General features: G+C 39.7%; 1 protein-coding gene and 1 non-coding gene across 2 annotated transcripts in view; both read left to right on the top strand.

Annotated features, from left to right (window-relative positions):
• The window catches only part of MORC1 (MORC family CW-type zinc finger 1), a 169,967-nt gene extending 151,783 nt beyond the window's left edge, over positions 1-18,184 (top strand). The window contains exons 25-28 of the mRNA XM_088831653.1: positions 4,308-4,395; positions 6,180-6,233; positions 15,112-15,306; positions 18,026-18,184. Of these exons, the coding sequence (XP_088687779.1) occupies positions 4,308-4,395; positions 6,180-6,233; positions 15,112-15,306; positions 18,026-18,184 (496 nt within the window). The remainder of the gene's footprint in view (positions 1-4,307; positions 4,396-6,179; positions 6,234-15,111; positions 15,307-18,025) is intronic.
• TRNAF-GAA (transfer RNA phenylalanine (anticodon GAA)) lies at positions 3,014-3,085 on the top strand. Its single transcript has one exon. It is a non-coding gene; the product is annotated as a tRNA-Phe (tRNA).
• Positions 18,185-25,508: the final 7,324 nt, after the last annotated feature.

Here is a 25,508-nt window from a genome sequence, read left to right as displayed (position 1 = left end):
TTTAAGATTGACTGGTTTGATCTCCATGCTGTCCAAAGGACTCTCAGAAATCTTCTCCAGCACTACAACTTAAAAGCATCAGTTTTTTGGTGCTCAGCCTTCTTTATGGCCCAAGTCTCACATCTCTACTACTGACAAGGATGGAGACATGAGCGTAAAGTTGAAGATTCAGGGAATTTCCAAGTAGGGACCAAAGATAGGGGGCTTTACAATCAAGCCAAAGAAGTTACTATACAGTAGAATGCCCTTAGATAGGTTTCATATGAAAAGTGGAAGTCAGGAGCAGAAACACCACTAAATTAGTACAGCCAGTTGGTTTGGTTGGGCTTCACAGACTGTGAGCGGCCTGGTTAAGGTAAGAGACTTTTAGCAGAAGGAAACATATAGCGTGCTCTAGCTGGAATAGTATTTTCCCTTAGGATACTTTGACTTTTTTATCAGAGACTGACACAATCTTCCTGAAGAAGAGAGTTGGCAAAGAATGCAAACGGGAAGGAAGAGAAAGGTAGAGGTAGGGCATATAAATAGGGAGCTAGGCCCCCTACTCAGGCTCAGGATAGGGGCTAGGGTCCTGTGTGTGAAAGTAGACTGCAAACCACTGTAAGACATCGATGCCATTCTGCGGTTGCCCTGGGCTTTAGGGAAGTCTCTGTGGCAGCATCCAGGGCCGTGGGGCTGTACTACATGAGCATGAAGGCCCACCTGCCATCCTTTAGGAACATAACGTCTAATGCCTATCCTGCCCCAGGTGAAAGAGGGAAGCTCTTGTTATATGTAGGTGTATCCACTTTGGACTTTGCATCAGGACACATTTTCACTAATGACAGTAGGAATCCAGTGACAAGTTGTTGACCAAGGAATGAACTCAGAGTGCTGCATCCCTGAACACTAAGTCATAACCACCAACTCTGCATGTTGTCTGGGTTGGCAAGCTTGTACTAGCATGGGAATAGACAAGAAGAAAACCAGACCTCAGGACAGTACCAATATCACCCAATGATATGCTGGATCTCAGTGTCATATGCCGTAGCTTACAGTATAGTCCCTAAAGAATGGGATTCTCCAACCATTTTCTTTCCTTCTGTCAGTACTTGATCAGAAGTTTTATGTAAGATCCTCATCTTTGATGTTTTGGGTAGCCATAAATTTGAATCCTGGATTCTTACTAGTTATACAATTCAGGCATGTCAATTGGTCCCTAAGACATGGTAGTATGCAATAAATTATATATAAATATGCCTGTGTAGATCGGAATAAATATGTGCATATTATTTTAAAATGTATGGACAATGTATATGACATGTCCAATGACTGGAACATTGCTTCAGGTGAACCAGGCCTTCTTGATAATAATAGCTACCATTTAAAAATCGTTATTATTATATTTTATTCATTCACTCAAGTGGTTTTTATACATTAGCTCCTTACACAAGCTTACAAAGCTGATATTATTTTTAACTTTTTTTTTTAAGTTAAACTGAAAAAGAGAAACTAGGGAATTCCCTAGCAGTTCAGTAGTTAAGAAACTGAGCTTCCAGTGCAGGGAGCCTGGTCTCAATCCAACTAAGTTCCCACATGCTATGTGGTATGGCCAAAAAAAAAAGAGAGAGATGGAAACTAAGTAACACTTGAAGTCACAGATATAATTACACAGCTACCAAGGACAGGGCTGTGTTTGAGTCCAGGCTCCCTGATTTGGAATTTCATCCTCTCAATCACAGTGTACACACACACACACACACATATATACACACACACATACAGATGTACACACTTACATACACACACACACATACACTTTTTGTAATACATACACACACACAGACACCACACATGCTTTGCTATCTCTACACTGTAGGCCTGGAGAGACTTGCCTGGTTGTGTTGTAGCAGTTTGGATGTACAACTATACATTATCATTTTCTTTATTTTTTTTACTTGTCTAATTTTTGTTCTGCATCTAAGTGTATCATTACTGTTCATTTTAATGAGTTACATGTGATCAAAAAGGAGATGATCTGATTGAGAGTACTAAGACTGTAAGGTGCATCTACTTCTATAATTAGGCATCAGTAGAAAATTAAAATTTCCCAGAAACCATCTCCTTAATGAATATGCAGACTCTTTAGTACTTAAAATCATCATACTATTATCAGCTGAATTCTCTGAAAACTAAATAAATTAATAAATAAGCTCCTTTCTATACTGGCTTGAATTTTTTTGTGGTGATTATTTTATAAAAATATTCACTGGGAAAAGAATTGTACACATAGAAGGTTTTAACTGGAATAAAAGGAGCTCCTCATTTACCGATTTTCTCTTTTGCCTTTAGCAAGATGTAGTGTGTTTTCTTACATTTCACCAGTGAAGAAAGATTTCTTGTCTTCTGTGTTATTTGTTTTTTCTCCTTATACTGCACTGTTCTATTGTTTGGTCCACATGTTAGTCCTTGTGTTAACTAGACTTTAAATCCTTCTAGGCATGAAGGTTTTGGTGGCCTGTCTACAGTGTGGAGGGCACCATATTCTTTATAATCATGATTGTCCACCAGACTTGTCTTGCTTGTCACAGATAAGAGAGCAGTCAGTTTTTTTGCAGTGTGTGGAGTGTTCCTTCCACTGGGTCACTTTGAATGTGACATCATCTTTATCCCTTCCAACACTGCTAAGTGGGCCTCTTCCATTAGGTTCATTTTATAAATTAATAAAAATGGTAGTTCTTATTGTCCATTTTATCACCCGATTATGCTCAGTTTAGCATTTTCCTATCTTGCATTATTTTTTGTTTTACGTGTATTAATTTGTTTAATCTGCAAATATAGTAACTCCTTTGAATCTTCCACACCGTGTCTAACATATATTAGTAGATTTTCAAAGAACACTTTTAGTTAAATTGAAAGGGATTAATGTAAAAAGCAATGAATAATATTGCTGGATGTTAAAGTATTTTCAAATAATGGGGTACATCTGTGTTGTGTTATTTAATAAGAGGTAAATAAGGTAATAATAAGGACTTCCCTGGTGGCTCAGACGGTAAAGCATCTGCCTGAAACGCAGGAGACCTGGGTTCGATCCCTGGGTTGGGAAGATCCCCTGGAGGAGGAAATGGCAACCCATTTCTTTGCGACTTTATGGACTGTAGCCCGCCAGGCTCCTCTGTCCATGGAGTTCTCCAGGCAAGAATACTGGAGGGGGTTGCCATAACTGGCAGCAACCTATAAAACATGACTTTCCTTTTAAATTTTGCACTCTTGCCTGGAAAATCCCAAGGACAGAGGAGCCTGGTAGGCTACAGTCCATGGGGTCGCAAAGAGTCGGACACGACTGAGCGATTTCACTTCAAATAAGGTAAACTGAGATCCAGATTGCTGAATTTTGTCAAATCATCCTAAATATTGAAGCAGTATCAAATCTCAGATCACTTTCAACGACAACAGTAATATTTATTATCCACTTACTACGTGCCAGGCACTGTCCTAAGGGCTCAGGATATGTTAACTCACTTAAACCTTACAACCGCCCTATAAATAGATAGTTTCATTATCCCTGTTTTACAGATGAGAAAATTGAGGTATGCAGAGGTTAAGTAATTTGCCCAGTATTACATAACTCTTAAGTGATAGAGCTGGGATTTAAATCTTGGTGATCTGGTCTCACAGTTTTTACTCATAAATGCTAACCTGTAAAGGCATCACCGACTCTGTGGACATGAGTTTGAGTGAACTCCGGGAGTTGGTGATGAACAGGGAGGCATGGCGTGCTGTGATTCATGGGGTCGCAGAGAGTCGGACACGACTGAGCGACTGAACTGAACTGAATGCCTTTTTAGTTTATCATTGTATGTAAACTCGATAATAAGCCAGACTTCATTGATTTCACCTGTACAAAAGCACAAATATACTTTATGTTACCTTAACTTTTAAAAATACCAAAACAAAATTTAAAAAGAAAGTCACATTTTATAGGTCGCTGCCAGTTATGGCAACCCCCTCCAGTATTCTTGCCTGGAGAACTCCATGGACCGAGGAGCCTGGCAAGCTACAGTCCATAGGGTCGCAAAGAGTCGGACATGAGCATGCACGCCCACCAGTTCTGCCCTGTTACAGCACGGCCACTTCCCTCTCCTCAGTCACTGCCTTTTGTAGAACACTTTGACGCCAGGGATAGAAGCTAACTGTTTGCCAGTTATGAATGTTTATCTTTGCCAAGATAATTTCACAGAACCCGAGAGACAGATCTGTTTCTGACAGATGAGTGCTGCGTCTCTTTTCTTGGTGTATTCCCGTCTCTACTGTGCTTACGTTCCTAGGGAGATTCTTCTGCATTTTTTCCCTGAGTATCAGCTACCATCAGAGTTTGGCCACACATCTCTGGAGGAACTTACAGCAAGTTCTGAGGTAAGCTGGCATTTTTTAAACTTTGAAGAAATGACATAATACCCTGAATTGAATCTTCAGTGAAGAGGTAAAGGGTTACCTAGAATCGATTCCGGAGAAGGCAATGGCAAGCCACTCCAGTACTCTTGCCTAGAAAATCCCATGGATGGAGGAGCCTGGTGGGCTGCAGTCTGTGGGGTCGCTAAGGGTCGGACACGACTGAGCGACTTCACTTTCACTTTTCACTTTCACACATTGGAGAAGGAAATGGCAACCCACTCCAGTGTTCTTGCCTGGAGAATCCCAGGGATGGGGGAGCCTGGTGGGCTTCCGTCTATGGGGTCACACAGAGTCGGACACGACTGAAGTGACTTAGCAGCAGCAGCAGCAGCAGAATAGATTCAGTGAATGAGGAACTTTATACCAAGTGGGTGGCTGAGAATTAAAGCTGCATTGGAAACAAATGTGGCCAAAGTTTAATTAAACTCTGGGGAGATTGTGCAGACTGAGAGTAGTTGGTCACTGAGAGGGAAAGACAGGACGTAGTCCTTGACTTCCTTCCCTGCACCAGAAATAGCCCCTGTTCCTTAGATACTCTCCCTCAGCCACCTTTTATGAGGAACCAAGGAGAAGATTGGACTAAAATCAGTAAGACATCACAGGGAAGGATGAAGGAAATTGTATCCATATTTACGCAGTCTCCTCTCAGGGACAATACTATATATGATGAGAAGGAAAACTTTGACCAGCAGCTCCCTGGGGCACACAGGATGAGCGTGGCACTGGCTCACAGCGGGCAGTCCCTGAGCTGCTGAGTCCTGGCAGGCTGGGCTGAAGCTGAGTGAGGGGCGCGGGCCTGAGGCCACCAGAGCTTCATGAGGCTGGAGGAGACCCACCGGGTACACGAGGTTAGGGGGCTCCATCTCCAATCTCATGCCTGGTGCTGCTTGTGGAAAAGATAGATGCACATGAAAAGGTATCAGTGAAAAGAGGACCACGTGATAATTTGCAGAGGTGCCATATGCCTTCATCTGATCCTGGATGAAGTCCTGCATCATGGTTTCTGCTTCTTCACCATCTACTCTCACCTCATTCTCTCCCATGGAGCTTGACTCCACGACTTCACTGGGACGGTCCTGTCAGGCCACCAGTGACCGCTCTCCTGACCAATGCAATAGTCACTTCTCTTACCTGACCTCTTGGAGACGTCACTGCCGTTGACCACTCTTTCTTTCTTGGAGCACTTTCTTTGTGTAACTTCCATGACAGCACAAAATTTTCATTTTCCTGCTTCCCTCCCTCCCATCCTCTGTGCTGGCAGCTTCTACTCTATTTGTTTGGTAGGCACTGGCATGTCTGAGGGCTTGTTCCTGGACCACTTTCTTCTACTAAATGTTTCTAGGTGACCTCAACTAGTCTCTAACTTTAAATACTGACCCATGTGTCACTGTCTCTCCCCAGATAATTGTTGTTGTGTCCCCATCCATGATATCCTAACTCCAACTTCTTTACTTATTATTTATCATTTACTTTCCCTCACCTTAATTTTCTTTTCATCTGCAAATTGTGTAAACCATATTGTATAATGTAAGCTACCTTAATTGTTTTTTAGAATGAGGTGATGTCTACTGTAGGTAATTAATTTAATTAGACTTGGACTTAAAGGACCCATAGTACCAATATTGGCAAGTTCTAGGCCTTGATGCTTTGTTTATACTACTAGATACTTACATGCTGTAACTCTACTGTAGACAGCTCATTCTCTAAAAGTTAATATCCTGTTCTGTTATCATTTATGAAAACAGCTGGAGCAGTGCCCAGAACAGACAAACAAAAAGCTGAAAATGTGTTTCAAGCAGGTAAGCTTCCTTTCAGTGTAGTCATTTATATTCTAAAAGATCCTGTATTCCAAAGGAGAAATAATACACATTTCCAAATGTTACATTTGAAAGAAAACCAAATTTGCATTCACTTATCAAGGCTTAGATTAATGTGTAGCATAACAGATGTCACAAAGCAACATCTTTTTGAATTTTAAGGATGCAAATATTTCCAAACCATAATGCTTATGAAACACTTGGAATTGGACTATATTTTGAACAGGAAATATGATATTTGGAGTCTTTAAGATATAGAGTCATTGAATCTTTGATACACTATGCTAAATCAGAAATCATTTGTATGTTAACGTCTTTATTTTGGACAATATGATATCTCTCTGGGTTTTCAACATTCTGTCAACAGTTTTTAGGGTTTATGATTTTTCTATGTTAAAAGTGAATATCAGTTCATTTCAGATCAGTCGCTCAGTCGTGTCTGACTCTTTGCGACCCCATGAACCACAGCATGCCAGGCCTCCCTGTCCATCACCAACTCCCGGAGTTTAACCAAACTCATGTCCATTGAGTTGGTGATGCCATCCAACCATCTCATACTCTGTCATCCCTTCCTCCACCTGCCCTCAATCTTTCCCAGTGTCAAGGTCTTTTCAGATGAGTCAGCTCTTCGCATCAGGTGGCCAAAGTATTGGAGTTTCAGCTTCAACATCAGTCCTTCCAATGAATCCCCAGGACTGATCTCCTTTAGGATGGATTGGTTGTATCTCCTTGCAGTCCAAGGGACTCTCAAGAGTCTTCTCCAACACCACAGTTCAAAAGCATCAATTCTTTGACACTCAGCTTTTTTAATAGTCCAACTCTCACATCCATATATGACTACTGGAAAAACCATAGCCTTGACTAGACACACCTTTGTTGACAAAGTAATGTCTCTGCTTTTTAATATGCTGTCTATGTTCTCCATAACTTTCCTTCCAAGGAGTCAGCGTCTTTTAATGTCATGGCTGCAATCAGCATCTGCAGTGATTTTGGAGCCCCCAAAATGAAGTCAGCCACTGTTTCCACTGTTTCCCCATCTATTTGCCATGAAGTGATGGGACCAGATGCCATGATCTTAGTTTTCTGAATGTTGAGCTTTTTCACTCTCTTCTTTCACTTTCATCAAGAGGCTCTTTAGTTCTTCTTCACTTTCTACCATAAGGGTGGTGTCATCTGCATATCTGAGGTTATTGATATTTCTCCCAGCAATCTTGATTCCAGCTTGTGCTTCTTCCAGCCCAGCATTTCCCATGATGTACTCTGCGTATAAGTTAAGTAAGCAGGGTGACAATATACAATCTTGATGCACTCCTTTTCCTATTTGGAACCAGTCTGTTGTTCCATGTCCAGTTCTAACTGTTGCTTCCTGACCTGCATACAGGTTTCTCAAGAGGCAGGTCAGGTGGTCTGGTATTCCCATCTCTTTCAGAATTTCCCACAGTTTATTGTGATCCACACAGTCAAAGGCTTTGGCATAGTCAATAAAGCAAAAATAGATGTTTTTCTGGAAGTCTCTTGCTTTTTCAATGATCCAACGGATGTTGGCAATTTGATCTCTGGTTCCTCTGCCTCTTCTAAAACCAGCTTGAATATCTGGATATTCACGGTTCACGTATTGCTGAAGCCTGGCTTGGAGAATTTTGAGCATGACTTTACTAGCGTGTGAGATGAGTGCAATTGTGCGGTAGTTTGGGCATTCTTTGGCATTACCTTTCTTTGGGATTGGGATGAAGACTGACCTTTTCCAGTCCTGTGGCCACTGCTGAGTTTTCCAAATTTGCTGACATTGAGTGCAGCACTTTCACAGCATTATCTTTTAGGATTTGAAATAACTCAGTAGTTAATGGCAATAAAAGAAATTAAAAGGAATTTTAAGTAATTCATCCATAGTCCCAAACCATTCAGAGATCACTGGTATTTTTTGGTGTATTTCATTGTAATCTTTCTCTCAGCAGATGCTTTTTTTTCTTTTTTTTTTTTACAGTTCTCTTAGAATACTCTATACCTAGTTCTTAAAGATTCCCTTGGTAGGGGAGGGGAAGAGAATCCACAGAGTCCTTTGGCTCTACTGGAGAAATACCTCAAAATCATATGCCCTCAACTTCCTTAATTCACACTCAAGGGAACTGAGATTGCAAGGTGTGAACTTGGCCCAGCCAATACAAGGGATTAGCACTGGAGCCAGTGCCACCCTGGAAGTTCCCAGATACTTCATGGAGGCCACAACAGTCTAGAACTTTTCATGGCACCAGGATCAACATTGAGATATTTGGACTCCACTGACACTTCACCTGTGTTTGCTCCGACAGGTGCACCAGCTCCATACTAGCACACATACTAGCATCTTCTTCCAAGTGCTTATGTTTACAGCCATTTCTGGAAAGCTCTCATAATAACATGCAAATCTATAAAGATTGGGAGGTGAATCATGCTCCCTGGAGTTGTGTTCAGTATAACTATAAGCAGAGGCATCTTCTTATCCCTTTTGTAGGGAATGGAGTACATTTGAACATTCATATTTTATAAATGAAATAGAATTGGAAAGTAAGTTCCCTGCAGCATGTAACTAGGCAGACTTGAAATGAAAATTAGAACCTAATCTAGATTTCTTCTAAAAAGGCTGTGTCACAAAGTGTTTGAATTTTAGGGTGTGTCTAAATGTAATACCCCTGTTGATATATTTGCCTCTGATGTCTCTCCCTGAGTGTCTGCTGGCCTCTGATAAGCAACTGGAAATAAAGGAATATTGTAGCTCTTAATTTCTCATCATTGTTCAACTGAAAAATGAATTTATTTTCTGGATAATGTTTTTTTTTTTTTGATAAAGCTGCAATTGAACATTTTCAGTATGAAGACTTAGCTATCAGTGTTTCCTAATTAGAATAAAAGACAGCCTTTTTTCCAACATATTTTTGATCTTATTCTAGCACGAGTACTAATATTTTCATCAGTGAATCTGACACTGTGATTGACTAAGAGTCACTAGTGCCAAGCACTAAGCTAGGCTTTTATTTATGTTGCCTCATTTAACTCTCACAACACCTGGAAGGCAGGTACCACTGTCTCCATGTTAGTAATAGGGAAATGGAGAATCAGAAATATAACATTGTCATGAGGCAAGTAAGTAGTAGACTCAGGGTTGGAACCCAGATTTGTCCTACTCCAGAGCTCTTTTCATGACCCCGCTTCCTTCTATCTCATTCTTATCCAGACTGTAACAGTTCATCCTTACAGAATTTTCATTTATTACTTGTAGTAGGTATATTACAGGCTTCTCAGATGACTCAGTGGTTAAGAATCCTGCTGCTATGTAGGAGACATGGGTTCAATCCCTAGTCTGGAAGATCCCCTGGAGAAGGAAATGGTAACCCACTCCAGTATTCTTGCCTAGGAAATCCCATGGACAGAGGAGCCTGGTGGGCTATGCAGTCCATGTGGTTCCAAAGCATTGGACATGACTTAGTGACTAAACAGCAACAGCAACAGGTATACTACAGCTTCTCAACCTATTGGTATAAAAGATTCTTGTTTACTTACTAGCTACCTTGACATTATAGGATGAGTTGTATATGGGGAGATACTGACAGTAAGATATGGTGTGGGGAGGGCATGTGGTAGGCAGGTTGTTCAGTGTCCCACCAGGAATTGTCCCAACTCTGTGGTAGCCAGCTTGACAAATTGCCAGTAAGGCTCCTGGATCTCTCAACAGATCTTCATCTATTGGTTAGGGAATGCCGTGTTAAATATTTACACTGTAAAACTTAGAAATTTGCTAATAATTAGTTTGTCATAGGTCTCAGCATATCCAGGTTTATACATGTCCTTCATGTCTGTTCTAAATGATATTTTTTCAGGGTCTGCACTTGATAGTGGAGCCAAGTTGTTGGGTCTTGGAGGCCAGACTGAATAAGTATTTATTCAAGATGTTAATCGGAGAAGGCAATGGCAAGCCACTCCAGTACTCTTGTCTGGAAAATCCCATGTATGGAGGAGCCTGGTGGGCTGCAGTCCCTGGGGTCGCTAAGGGTCGGACACGACTGAGCGACTTCACTTTCACTTTTCACTTTCACACATTGGAGAAGGAAATGGCAACCCACTCCAGTGTTCTTGCCTGGAGAATCCCAGGGACGGGGGAGCCTGGTGGGCTTCCGTCTATAGGGTCACACAGAGTCAGACACGACTGAAGTGACTTAGCAGCAGCAGCAGCAAGATGTTAATAGAGGATGAGTAGAATCCTCTTAATGTTCAGGGCAAGTGGGATTCAAAGAATCAAATAAAGAGTCAGGAGACCATGAGTTTCTTTTGAAACTGAGATCACAAGCAAAATACAGAACAATTGAAATCATGAGTTTCCTCACATGAAACTGATCTTAGGGACTTTGCTAATGTCTGGTCGCCTTAAGTGCATAGTTATAAAAACTATTAATATTAAAATCATTTGTTGAAATCTGTTCAGTCAGTTCAGTTCAGTTTAGTCGCTCAGTCGTGTCCGACTCTTTGCGACCCCATGAATCTGTTAGGGGGTAACAATGCACCTTGCTTTAAGGTATGTATGTTTAATGAAGAGAGGATCCCTGGTACTTACAAACTTCTTTGGTCACTTTGCCCTGACTGCGTCAGCAATTTCCATAACTACTAGAACAGCAGCTGATTCATAACAGCATTGGTGGTCCTGTGTAACCCAACCTGAACTACCATCTTTAATTCTTTCCTTTTGCAAGCCATCTGCTCCATCCAAAGTGGAGTTGCCCCAGCCTACTACACTGGCCAGCCTCTGAGCCTTTGCCCATGCTGCTGCTGCTGCTGCTAAGTCACTTCAGTCGTGTCCGACTCTGTGTGACCCCATAGACGGCAGCCAACCAGGCTCCCCCATCCCTGGGATTCTCCAGGCAAGAACACTGGAGTGGGTTGCCATTTCCTTCTCCAATGTGTGAAAGTAAAAAGTGAAAGTGAAGTCGCTCAGTCATGTCCGACTAGTAGCGACCCCATGGACTGCAGCCCACCAGGCTCCCCTGTCCATGCGATTTTCCAGACAAGAGTACTGGAGTGGCTTGCCATTGCCTTCTCCGTTGCCCATGCTATCCCCTCCAAATACTCTTTCCCATTTCCCCAGTCCACAGGTTTCTACCTACTCTTTGTAGCACTTAGCCAATGATGCCTTCTATCTCAAGCCTACCTTAGTCTCTCCATGACTAACTAATCTTGACTTCTGTGTCCTGAGAGAACCTTAAAACTCTACTTTAACATTAATTAAATTTTCTGCCTTATATTACAGTAGTTTCTTGTATTTCATTTTCTCCCCAATTAGATTATAGAATCCTTTAAATTAACAATCCTCTCATATTCTAGAGGCATCAATAAGAACCTATGATGCATCTGGACCTTACTATCGTGCTTTGAATCAAAGTTGATTATTTCTGCTGTAGTGCCTACCTGCACAAACACATGCATATTCTTATAAATAGAGGACAAAAATCTATAGATCTTGTAGGCCTGCCTTACTTTGTGCAGACTTGTTAGGTTTCTGGAGCTCCAGCTGCCAGAGCTCTGACTTTTTAAATTCAAGGCAGAAAATTAAATCTCAGTTGAATATCCTTTCTTTCAAATCCTAATTCCATCCTGAATTAATAGGGTTTGGAAGAATTCCATTTTTGATCCACCACAAATACCTCTACAAGAGTGAGTTTAACCAGCAGAACTAAGCCTCTCATCCTGTTACAATTCTCTACCCACCTTAATTAAAATGTTATAACAGCCAGAAGTCCTCTCACATTGAGCTTTAAAAGTTGTCAAAATTGTCACCTTTTATAGAAGCCTCGTGGAGATATTAGCCTGAGAAAGGAAGAAGCATAAATCAAGAAACTGGCTAAGTTGGCCAGTAGTGTTTGAGGGAAATATAGTTCACTGTAGTGTGCTGTGTAAACATTCTTAAAGCTATACTGTGTTAACAGTGCTGTCTTTTGAACTTAAAAAAACTTAATTATAGATATACAGCAAATTATAGACTAGTGGAGAGGTCCCATATACCTTTCATCCAATTTTTCCCAATGCTTATATCTTTCATAATTATATAATTATAGTACAATATCAAAACCAGAAAATTGAAATTGGTAGAATGTGCGTCTCATTTTATCATGTGTGTGGATTTGTGTAACCATCACCACTGTCAGGATACAAACTCCCATTACCACAAAGATCTCCCTGTGTTAGCCCACCATAGTTACATGCCACACACACAAACACCCCTCACCCCAGGCAACCACAAATCTGTTATCCATCTCCATAGTTTTGTCATTTGAGAAATGTTATTGAAATGGAATCATAGAGTAGGTGTCATTTTATGAGTGGCTTTATTCATCAGTGAACTTCCCTTCAGATCCATTAAGTGTAACAGTTGTGTTTCTTTTTATTGCTGATGAGCAATACTATTATGCTTCTAAGTAATAATTGTTTTTCATATTCTGTATTTCTTTTTAATTTTATCTATTTTGGTTTGTTTTATTGTTGTTGCCTTTTATAAGAAAGTGTTTCCTGGCTATTGTTCAGGATGGCAAAAGCTGTAAATTCTAAAGTTCTGAAAACTAAGAACTGTAGTTGGCTGCTGACTTCTGAACTGTCTATAACTCTGCCGTCATTATTCCCACTGTGTTGAATTATTTAGAATTATTTACCCTGCTCTCCCTTCAGGCCGTGGGAGATCTCACTTCCTAGATTTGAAGAAGCCTCCACCGGAAGTATCTATGATGCTTCCTGGAGGAGGTAATGGTTGCCTTAGGTGTAAGCTATCAGCTTCTTGTAGGTTGAAGGAAGGATGTTAAAAAATGGCTTCCCCTCCAAGATCTCAGAATGTAGCCTGTTTTTCAAGGCAGGATTGGCCCACATGTGTGAAAACCCCTTGCTGGTGAATGCTGAACATCTGCTGTCCCAACGCTTTACTGTTTAGTTTCCTGTGGCATTGGAAATAAAGGTGCATGAAACCAGTTTTCGTTTTTTTTACACTGAGGTTACATTCCAGAGGGAAAGATAGATAATACACACTTAAATAAGACATAAATAAACATACAGTGTGATGTGCTGTAAAATAATTGTGCAAGCCCAGGGGATAGACAATCTTGGTGTGTTGGGGAAGGGGAGGCTATTTCAGATACAGAAAGCAAGGAATATCTGAGCCATGTTTTAATACTGGTTGAGGCCAGGAATGAGCCTTGCGTAGACCTGGGGCTGAATTTACTGAACAAAGAAAGCAGAAAGTGCAAGAGGGCCTGTGACAAGAGAGAGCGAGGGCCTGTGACAAGAGAGAGCTTGTGACAAGCTTGTTGTATACCAGGAAGGTCGAGGGCTAGAATTTAGGAAGTAAGGTAAGAAGAAGGAAAGCCAGGTCAAGGATTTCAGAGTCTAATTCCTCATGCCCTCACACAAACATTCAGACAGTGCAAGTCTCTAAAATATCTAAGATTTCCTTATATGGCAATCTATAGATCTCACAGTGAAGTCTTGCCTTTAATACCGCACATGATATATGTGAGTGTATGTATGTGTGTAAACACACTTATATATGGCCAATGTTTGCCACTTTGGAGTGGTATTCCCTCAGTTAGTAGCACATGAAAGTTTACCTTTAGGGGTAAATTACTGATGTCAACCTAACTCAAGTACCTTAAGTCAGGACTTTAATGCTCTTCAATTTAATGGAGACTCCGCACCCTCCTCTCAACTCTAGTAATAACTGTGCCTTGCTTGGGGTACAGTACATTTTCTCCCATAAAATACAATATTCATATACTTGTATTTTCTTATTCTGTAGACTAGAAGGTTGTTGAGGGCAAAGACTGAACCTTATATATCTCTTCATCACCTATTATAAAATTCAGTGCCTTGAATTTAGGAATTAGTTAGTGACTATTAAACAGAATTCAGTGTACTTAGGGATATTTGTTTGTTTAAAGAATTTTATAGAAAAAGGAGAACTGTGTGTGAGGTCAAGGAGTACTGAAAGGAGATAACCTGGACAGTGCTGGGCAAGAGCTTGCACGTGCAGCGAATGTGGTGGAAAACCAACACGGCCACCTTACAATTTTCCTGGCAATCCAGCATATCAGAACACAGAAACCCCTTATTGCAGAAACATTCAAATGCTTGTCGAAACAGAATTTGCCCTGTATCTCTTTTCTCAGAATACCCCCTGGCCTCCTCAAAATGTTGATACAGGCAATTAATGTCATTTTGAAATTGAAGCATTTGCTGCTCCATGCCTTCTGTCTGCTCTGTAATGGTCTCAGGCATAATAAATATGAACTCCTGGAAAATCACCAAGGCTCTTGAATCAGCAAAGGGCATACGTGTTAGTAGATAACCATAGTCTTTGCGTCATATTAAACAACCCAAGGAGAGTGACAAACTAGGAATTCCTCTTATTGTAGCTTCTGTGTTTTTCAGATATTACAGATTTGAGTCATAGGCAATATATAATCTGTCTAGAAACCCCAAGTTGCTAGCTGTTCAGTTGTCACCTGGTGCTGTGGTGAGGGGGCACAGGTGCCTGTCCCTTTGTGCCCTGAAGAATATGGTAGCCCTGTTGGGAGAACAAATCCAACTGTTACTCAGTTTCTCCTTCATTTCAAAGCAAGGGTTTCTGAGCTGACCTTGGTGTGCCTGCTTATATTATACTTACTAGACTGTTGTACATTTTTCCTCCTTTCTCTTCCTCTTCCATAATTTGTCAGTTCCTTAAGGGATCAGTGTATCTTAAATGTAGACTACCCAGGATACATACATATAAGGACAGATGTGTAGAATTGTGATATGAATGGGAAAGTAATATTTTTAAAGCATGCTAAAACTGTTTTAAAAACGTTCCCAGATCCGTGATGTTTACATGGTCCAATATGAAAAAAAGCTAAAGAGAAAGATGCAGTCTGTTATCTGCGATGCAAACAGAAGAGAAATGGTTAATGAAGCATCTCTGGTACAATGTGAAAATAAAAGAAAACTTACTGAAGATAAACTGAATAAGCTTCGTGTAAAACTGGCAGTATTATTGCAGAAGCTTCAGCTGGTAAGTAGTGAAGTGTTGTTTGAGTAGTAGGAATACATGCTGTGGAGAGAGCCCTGGGCTGACTTCCTCTCCTGACACTGTCGTCCACTTACTGAGTGGACGGATCACTTACTGTGGCCCTCACTCTCCCTAAGAAGATCTGGAAATCACAAATAAATGAGCTTTCAAAGTATAAGTTAGGACATTGTTAAAAGGCCTATTATTTTTTCCCTTAAAAAAAATCATAAGTTTTGGGCTGTTGATATATTTCAATTATTCTGTCTTCTCAATAGCATATTTCTAGTAGGAATTTAAAAAAAAATTTTTCAGACAACAAAACATTTTAATTTTTATCCTAATATATAGGTTTAAAAAATACACTTTTCTAATCTTAGAAGTGAGGTTAGAGAAGTCTGGAAATATCATGTAAGTATGAATTACTGTTCCTCTTGTTTGTTTTTTATATATTTAAATACATAAAGAATTGGGCTTCTGTGATAGATTGGGTCAGTAAGGAACAGCCTGTCTTTGATTACAGTATACAGAAATGCTGGGGAGAATATATCAAAAATTCAAATATATATAGCCAGTATTGAAATAGTCTCTCTGTAGATGCTGAAAAATAAATTGAGAAATCAACAGTGAGCCCAGGAACTGTGTCTGTGTGGCTCAGCTTTTCTTAGGATGTAAACAAAGGTTGTTGAATGGAACTCCTAGGAAAGATCCCTAAGAGGGGTTCAGAGAGCTCTGCGGAGGCCCTCGGGGCAGGTCTGTGTCTGGAGCAACTTGCATCGTACACTCAGCACCGCACATTGTGTTGCTTCCCAGCACTGTGGGTGGACACCTGCACGCTCTCGGGGCTGCTTCACAGCCAGCCTTTGGCTCAGTCCATTGTCAGGGTAACCTGGAAGATCCTTAGATATCATAGAGCTTGCTTTAAAAATATACGAAGCAGGGCCTGAAGGGGGAGAAAATTGTCTTGGGCTGCACAGAAAATTCAGACATCGGCCCTGAGTCTGGGACAGGAGACGGGTCCTTGCTGGGCCATGCAGGGTGAGAAGGCAGGAGCTGTCTCCCACAGAGAGTTCGGCCTGCGGGACGGCCTTGCTGGGGAGCCGGGTCCACACACGGTCGGGTTTCAGTGATGCCTCTTGCTTCACTAACAAGAAAAACTATAGAGACCAAAGTTCTTTATCACAGTCATAGAATACCACTCTCTATCAAGAAAGTTCATAAAAAGTATTGGGTCTCATAATAGCAGATCTGTTCAGCTAGGAAAAAATTAATGAAAGAATAGTAGTTTGCTCTTCTTTCTGTGTCAAACCCTGGGTTTCCTCAAAGTAACCAAAGTAATTATATCAACGTAGCTTAATTTGTTTTATTCACAAACTTTAGTAAAGAGGTGAAGGGCTTCAGCCACATAATGTGAAATGCTTTATCCAGTATCATTGGAGAGGTGCTCAAAGGGCTCCTGCTTTCCCTACTTGAAATTGCCATTTTCACTGCCTCTACCTGAGCAACTCCCATGGAATAGAGCAGAGACGAGAGGTTAAATAGACCTGGAGCAGTCTGTTGGGGCGACTCATGAAGAAGCTGAGGACAAGAACCAACCTGGAGTCCTAGGAGGAAGTCTGGCCTGCTGGGTAGAAAGCAGGAGCCAGGGAATTAGACCAGACCGACCAGGTTGAGAGCTGTTAGTGTCAGAAAGGGTCACACAGGGCTTGCCTCAGGGTCTGTGAATATTTTGAAATCCTAATCCCATGGACAGAGGAGCCTGGTGGGCTGCTGTCTATGGGGTCTCACAGAGTCGGACACAACTGAAGCGACTTAGCAGCAGCAGTAGCAGCAGCAGCAGTGAATATCAGCATCATAGAAACCCATCTGTAGAAACAGGGTCCTAGTTACAAAGCTTGGATGCAGTATAGTGTAGACTTGTTAGAGGACTGAACAAATCTAGGGCAAAGGGAACAAAGCAGATAACACATTTAATGGAACCAGATGAGGGATGGAGAAACAACGGTAGTGCCAGATACTTGGCAACAGTGATAACATCGGGATTATTCCTGAAAGGTCCTTCCTAAAAATTCTCCTATCCATGAGCTCAGTTGGAGAGCAAGTTGATCCTGTGGTTGGGCCTGGCGGACTGAGATTTAGGGAAAGAGGGAGCATTTGTCCATCTGTTCGTGGATCAAGACACTCAGGAAAGGAGAGCTTGAGATTACCCCAATAGAGTACTGAGGGAAAGAGACAGAGAAAGGGAAAGGGGGACAGATTAGGGCAGGAAGCCCAAAGCTATGGGGAAAGATGCTGCAGAGAAAAAAAAGGAGAAACAGAGAAGTCAGAATTTGCCTACCGATCTGTTTTGCCTCTAATGCTCAAAAATCTATGAATTTAAGATGGAAGAGGAGAGCCTATAACACACACAGACAGACAAAAATGAGATGAGTGGGGGCTTTAGGAATATGACAAGTAATTAAATCAAAGAGGGAAAAAAAGACCACAGTTAAACAACCTCCACTACAGAGGAAGAAAAAGAAGACGATCCAAGGTCCTAACCACTTGTGAACATAAAATGAGATTAAATGCAAAATCATTTCAAAAGGTTAAAAGCATTATTCAGATGCAAACTAGGTTTTGTTGCTACATGATTTGTAGGGAAGACTGGTCCAGGGTCACCCAGACAACCGGGCTCAACCACATAGCTTCTTCTCCAATTATGACTGCTGCTTCTCTTTTCCAGGGTGGTCCAGTCGGAGACCTGGAGCAGATTGATGCTTATTTAGAAGCTTTGCTGAAAGAAGATAATCTCCTTTTTCAGAAGGCTTTTATAAATAAAGTGACTGCAGATACAGGGCATCATCTCCTTTTAGAAAAAAAGGAAAGTATTCCTCAAAATTAGAAGTCAGAAAAGGCATTCCCTTTTTTAAAATGCTAATAAGAAAAAAAGGAAGATTCTTTAAAAGAGAAATCTCCTCTGTTCTTGTTATTGTAAAGTTCATCTTGTTTAATAGTAAGAAAATTTTGTATTTTGAAAATGGAGACTGAGTTATAATTTGCATATTTCCCAGTTTTGTTCTGTAACTCTTCCTGTTCTTTCAGAAACCATTTCCAGAGTTCTCTAATTTTCATGCGAGCTACTAAGAAAGATAGATATGTTGTTTAGGCTTATATTTTGTTTTCACTAAAAGATTGTAAAAACAATGGTTCTTAAGCGCAATACGCAAAGGACTACAGAATCACCTCCTTATGAAACTTCAGTTGAAAAAGAAAGACATTATACCGCTTCTCCACTACAGCCATCACTCAATAAAGCAGGTAATATACATTCCCAAAACAACTTTGAGATATATTTTATATGATAATTTTATTATTGAGTTACAGAAAGAAGCAATCTTCTAGGTATAACGTATTACACATATATGTAAGAATTGCTCGTTTTCCTTGATAACTTTTATTTGTTTAGAAATGTTTGCAACTTTGGATAAAAGCAATAAAACATTTAATAGTTTGTGTAATTGTATAATTTTATTTTTATGTGTGTGCATGTAGTACAAAATTGAAAACAGGTGAAATGGAATATCGTGAAAGTTTTTACCATGTTCTGGTCCTTAGCTACTTAATCACTCTTCTTAAGAGGCATGCTTTTAACAGTTACTTGTGAATTTATCCAAAATCAGTCAATGTGTATAAAACTTTATAAATTATTCAGTTCAGTTCAGTCGCTCAGTCGTGTCCGACTCTCCGCGACCCAGTGAATCACAGCACGCGAGGCCTCCCTGTTCATCACCAACTCCCGGAGTTCACACAAACTCATGTCCACAGAGTCAGTGATGCCACCCAGCCATCTCATTCATTGTCGTCCCCTTCTCCTCCCGCCCCCAACCTTTCCTAGCATCAGAGTCTTTTCCAGTGAGTCAACTCGTCACATGAGGTGGACAAAGTATTGGAGTTTCAGCTTTAGCATCAGCCCTTCCAATGAACACCCAGGATTGATCTCTTCTAGAATGGACTGGTTGGATCTCCTTGCAGTCCAAGGGACTCTCAAGAGTCTTCTCCAACACCACAGTTCAAAAGCATCAATTTTTCGGCGATCAGCTTTCTTCACAGTCCAACTCTCACATCCATACATGACCACAGGAAAAACCATAGCCTTGACTAGACGGACCTTTGTTGGCAAAGTGATGTCTCTGCTTTTTAATATACTATCAAGGTTGAAAAAGAAACTTTCCTTCCAAGGAGTAAGTGTCTTTTAATTTCATGGCTGCAATCAGCATCCGCAGTGATTTTGGAGCCCAAAAAAATAAAGTCTGACACTGTTCCCACTGTTTTTCCATCTATGTCCCATGAATTGATGGGACCAGATGCCATGATCTTTGTTTTCTGAATGTTGAGCTTCAAGCCAACCTTTTCACTCTCCTCTTTCACTTTCATCAAGAGGCTTTTGAGTTCCTCTTCACTTTCTGCCATAAGGGTAGTGTCATCTGCATATCTGAGGTTATTGATATTTCTCCCAGCAATCCTGATTCCAGCTTGTGCTTCTTCCAGCCCAGCGTTCCTCATGATGTACTCTGCATCCAAGTTAAATAAGCAAGGTGACAATATACAGCCTTGACGTACTTGACGAACCAGTCTGTTGTTCCATGTACAGTTCTGATTGTTGCTTCCTGACCTGCATACAGGTTTCTCAAGAGGCAGGTCAGGTGGTCTGGTATTCCCATCTCTTTCAGAATGTTCCACAGTTTATTGTGATCCACACAGTCAAAGGCTTTGGCATTTTCAATGAAGCAGAAATAGATGTTTTTCTGGAACTCTCTTGCTTTCTCCATGATCCAGCAGATGTTGGCAATTTGATCTCTGGTGCCTCTGCCTTTTCTAAAACCTGCTTGAACATCTGGGAGTTCACGGTTCAAATATTGCTGAAGTCTGGCTTGGAGAATTTTGAGCATGACTTTACTAGCGTGTGAGATGAGTGCAATTGTGTGGTAGTTTGAGCATTCTTTGGCATTCCCTTTTTTTGGGATTGGAATGAAGACTGACCTTTTCCAGTCCTGTGGCCACTGCTGAGTTTTCCAAATTTGCTGGCATATTGAGTGCAGCACTTTCACAGCATCAGCTTTCAAGATTTGAAATAGCTCAACTGGAATTCCATCACCTCCACTAGCTTTGTTCGTAGTGATGCTTTCTAAGGCCCACTTGAGTTCACATTCCAAGATGTCTGGCTCTAGGTCAGTGATACGTTATCGTGACTATCTTGGTCGTGAAGATCTTTTGTACAGTTCTTCTGTGTATTCTTGCCACCTCTTCTTAATATCTTCTGCTTCTGTTAGGTCCATACCATTTCTGTCCTTTATCGAGCCCATCTTTGCATGAAATGTTCCCTTGAATCTCTAATTTTCTTGAAGAGATCTCTTGTCTTTCCCATTCTGTTGTTTTCCTCTGTTTCTTTGCATTGATCACTGAGGAAGGCTTTCTTATCTCTCCTTGATTTCTTTTATTATATGGATAGAAATATGGATGTCATAGCATCCAAAAATGCTGTTTTTTTTTTCCCACTTAATTTATCTTCAGGATCATTCCATATCAGAATCAGTACATGTAGCACTATCTCATCTTTAAACTGCTCCTTATTATTCCATTCTATAGGTACACCAAAATTTATTTTATGTAAATATACATTTTATGAGGGACAGTTATATTTTTCTTCTTTTATCTTTTATAAGGCTTGTGCTTTTCATTCTCTTTTTTTAAGTTAATTTTATTAAAAGTATAGTTGATTTGCAATATTTTATTAGTGTCTGGTGTACAGCAAAGTGATTCAGCTATATATGTATATAATAGCTGCTGCTGCTGCTAAGTCGCTTCAGTCGTGTCTAACTCTGTGCGACCCCAGATGCGGCAGCCCACCAGGCTCCCCCGTCCCTGTGATTCTCCAGGCAAGAACACTGGAGTGGGGTGCCATTTCCTTCTCCAGTGCGTGAAAGTGAAAAGTGAAAGTGAAGTTGCTCAGTCATATCCGACTGTTAGCAACCCCATGGACTGCAGCCTACCAGGCTCCTCCATCCATGGGATTTTCCAGGCAAGAGTACTGGAGTGGGGTGCCATTGCCTTCTCCATATAATAGCTGCTGCTGCTGCTGCTAAGTCGTGTCTGACTCTGTGTGACCCCCACAGACAGAGCCCACCAGGCTCCCCTTTCCCTGGGATTCTCCAGGCAAGAACACTGGAGTGGGGTGCCATTGCCTTCTCCATATAATAGCTAGCATTTGTTAATCCCAAACTCCCAATTCATTCCTTCCCCACCCTTCTCCTCCCTTGGCAACCATAAATCTGTTCTGTATGTCTGTAAGTCTTTTTCCTTTTCATAGGTAAATTGATATTTCAGATTCCACATATAAGTGATACATGATATCTGTCCTTCTCTTTCTCACTTACTTTGCTTAGTATGATAATCTCTAGGTCCATCCATGTTGCTGCAGGTTGCCTTATTGCACTCTTTTATGGCTGAGTAATGTGTATATTTGTAGCACATCTTTATCTATTCATCTGTTGATAAACAGGTTGATTCCATGTCTTGGCTATTGTAAATAGTGCTGCTGTGAACACAGAGGTATGTGTATCTTTTTGAATTATAGTTTGTCCAAATAAATGCCCAGGAATGGGATTGTTGGATCATATGGCAATTCTGTTTTTAGTTTTTTGAGGAATCTCCATTCTGTTTTTCCATAATGGCTGCACCAATTTACATTCCCTGGAGCAGTGTAGGAGGATTCCCTTTTCTCCACACCCTCTCCAGTGTTTGTTCTTTAGTAATGGCTGTTCTGACTGGTGTGAGGTGGTACTTCATTGTAGTTTTGATTTGCATATCTCTAATAATCAGTGATGTTGAGTATCTTTTCATGTGTCTATTGCCATCTGTATTTCTTCTTTGGCTAAATGTCTATTTAGGTCTTCTGCCCATGTTTTGACTGGTTGTTTTGTTTTTTTTGTTGTTGTTGAATTGCATGAGCTGTTTGTATATTTTGGAAATTAAGCCTTTGTTGGTCACATCATTTGAAGCTATTTTCTCCTAGTCTATAGGTTTTCTTTTTGTTTTATATGGTTTCCTTTGCTCTGTAAAGGACTTCCCTGGTGGCTCAGACAGTAAAGCATCTGCCTACAATGTGGGAGACCCGGGTTCGATCCCTGGGTCGGGAAGATGCGCTGGAGAAGGAAATGGCAACCCACTCCAGTACTCTTGGAAAATCCCATGAATGGAGGAGCCTGGTGGGGTCCATGAGGTTGCAAAGAGTCAGACACGACTGAGCAACTTCACTTCACTTCACTTCACTTTGCTCTGAAAAAGCTTACAAGTATGATTAGGTCCCGTTTATTTTTGCTTTTATTTCTATTGCATCTGGATTCTGACCTCAGAAAACATTGGTAAGATTTGTGTCAGAGAATGTTTTGCTTATGTTTTCTTCTAGAAGTTGTATTGTCCCATGCCTTATATTTAAGTCTCTAAGCCATTTTGAATTTATTTTTGTGTATGGTGTGAGGGTGTGTTCTAACTGCATTTATTGACATGCAGCCATTCAACTTTCCCAGCACCACTTTCTGAAGAGACCATCTTTTCTCCATTGTATATTCTTGCCTCCTTTGTCAAAGGTTAATTGACTATAAGTGTTTGGGCTTATTTCTGGACTATCTATTTTGTTCCATTGATCCATATGTCTGTTTTTGTGCCAATACCACACTGTTTTGATTACTGTAGCTTTGTGGTATTGTCTGAATCTGTGAGGGTTATGCCTCCTACTTTCTTCTTTTTTTTCAGGATTGCTTTGCTAATTCTGGGTCTTTTATGGTTCCATATAAATTTTAGGATTATTCTAGTTCTGTGAAAAATGTAATGAGTAATTTGATAGGGGTTGTTTTAAATCTGTAGATTGCTTTGGGTAGTGCGGCCATTTTAACAATGTTAATTCTTCCAATCCAAGTGCCTGGAATATCTTTCTATTTCTTTGAATCGTCTTTAGTTTCCCTTATTAATATTTTAGAGTTCTCAGTGTATAAATCTTACACCTCCTTGATCAATTTATTCCTAAATATTTTTTAATGCAATTTTAAAAGGGATTGTTCTTTTATATTCCCTTTCTGTTATCTCATTGTTAGTATTCATTCTTTTTTCCACATTTATATTTTCTCATCCTTTTGGATTTACATGCACACAACAGTGAACATTCTTATAAATATGTTCATTTCACATGTGTGCAATTGTACTTGTTAAATAAAATTTCAGAAGATGAATTGTTGGGTCAGAGTATATGTACATTTTATATATTGCCTAATAGCACTTCATAAAAATTGTATTAATAAACACCCCCCAAAATATATGAATGCCTATTTCCTCCCTCCTTCACCAAAATCATGAATTATCAAACTCTCTTATGTTGTCAGTCAAATAGCTGGAAGTGATACATACTTGTAGCTTTAATGAACATTTCTTATAAGTAAAACTGAGCACTTTTTCGTGGTTAGAATTTGTTTGAATTTTAGAATTTGGCCTTTGTTCATTTTTCAACTTGGCTATATTTCCCTGCTAATTTATAGGAGCTATTTTTATATTTGTATTAAATATTTTATATTTTTTATATGATGTGTATCACAAATATTTTCTCACAGTTTTTCATTTTTAAATTTTTTATCATGTTTTGAGTCATGTGAAATTTTTGGTTTAATTTTTGGTTTAATTTCGTTTATGGCTTCTGGGTTTTTTGTCATATTTAGAGAGTACTTTTCAGTGCTAAAATTGTAAAGTTTACCTTGCTTTCTCTAATAATTTTGATAATCATATTGCTAAATCTTTGATTAATCTAGAGTTTATTTTGATGAAAAGGGGTAAGTTAGAGATATGACTTTGTTGTATATGTTTCAAGATAGCCATAATAATGAACCAGAATTAACAAATGAATAATCAGTCTTTTCCCCAGTGATCTGCAATACCATATTATTGCATGTTAATTTTCTATTTGTATTTGTGCTGAGTTCCAAAAAACAGAAATTTTTTATTTTCTCTATTGATGATTTCATCTTTCATTTTCTTGTTGGATACATCTTGTTTTGCTAGGGCCATTAATAATTTTATTTTTTGAAATATTCCTTTGTATCCTTGCATGTGCAATTCTCATTCAAACTTAGAATGAGAATTAGGTTTTCATTCACTACCTACCCCTCAAATTTTATTGGTATTTTGTTGGGTTTGTAGTAATATTATAGGTTAATATAGGTAGAACTGCTTATATATATATGTGTATATATATATATTATATATATATCTTTCTACTCAAGACCAAATAGGCTTTTCTATTATGTTCAAGTCTTCTTCACTAGTAACCTATATTAGAATTTTAAATTTTTCTTCAACTACATCTAGCATATTATAGTTATATTTATTGTAATTAATTAGATTTATTATATGACCTATTATAAATGAAATGTTTTTTCCCCTTTATCTTTTGACTGGTTAATGTTTTATATAGCAAGATTTCTGATTTTTAGATATAAATGTTATATCCAGTGTAAGAATTCTTTTTATCTCAAGTAATCATTATACAGATTTTTTACAGCATAATTGGTATGACTAAGCACAGTTTCTGGATCTCGGGTCCTTACATTCTTGATCTATCCAAAGTTTTCCTTCCGTAAGGGATACTCTTGGCCCCTTAAAAACTTTCATTATCTTCCTCTGCCATCGTCAGTGTCCATTCTTCCTTTAACCTCAGAATTGGTGATTAATAAATGTTAATGGTGAGAAGTCAGTGCCTCTGAGCATTTTTCTGGCAGACATTTAGAAAGAGTCTGAAGTGGGACTTCCTTAGAGAATGGTTTTTGAAAATTTTAACAGAGTGTTCCTCATATTTCCTAACTGAATAATCCTCAGGGCTGAGTCCTCAGTATCTCACCTTCTCTTTTTACTCAGCATAAGAAATCTCATCTACTCTAATGGTTTCAAGTAATACTTCCAAATGAATAAGTCCTAAATTTCTATGACTTTATTGAACACCTGTTATCTAACTCTAATTATAAACTAGAAATTTTCTGTTGAAAGTATAAATCGATGTGTTTGAAAGAAAATTAATCATAACCTCCCCCTTCCTGTCAAGGCAGTTCATTTAGGCTCCAGCGGGGTTTTATAGTGAAGACCAAGGAATAGGGACTAAAGCAGGGACTAGAGTTATGAACTGAGTC

Source organism: Moschus berezovskii, chromosome 1 (assembly GCF_049115385.1).
Source record: "Moschus berezovskii isolate FMDL1 chromosome 1, NW_MosBer_1.0, whole genome shotgun sequence".
In the NCBI taxonomy this organism is placed as follows: domain Eukaryota; kingdom Metazoa; phylum Chordata; class Mammalia; order Artiodactyla; family Moschidae; genus Moschus; species Moschus berezovskii.
The sequence above is the reverse complement of the archived record's forward strand: the minus strand, read 5'-3'. Positions and strand labels throughout refer to the sequence as shown.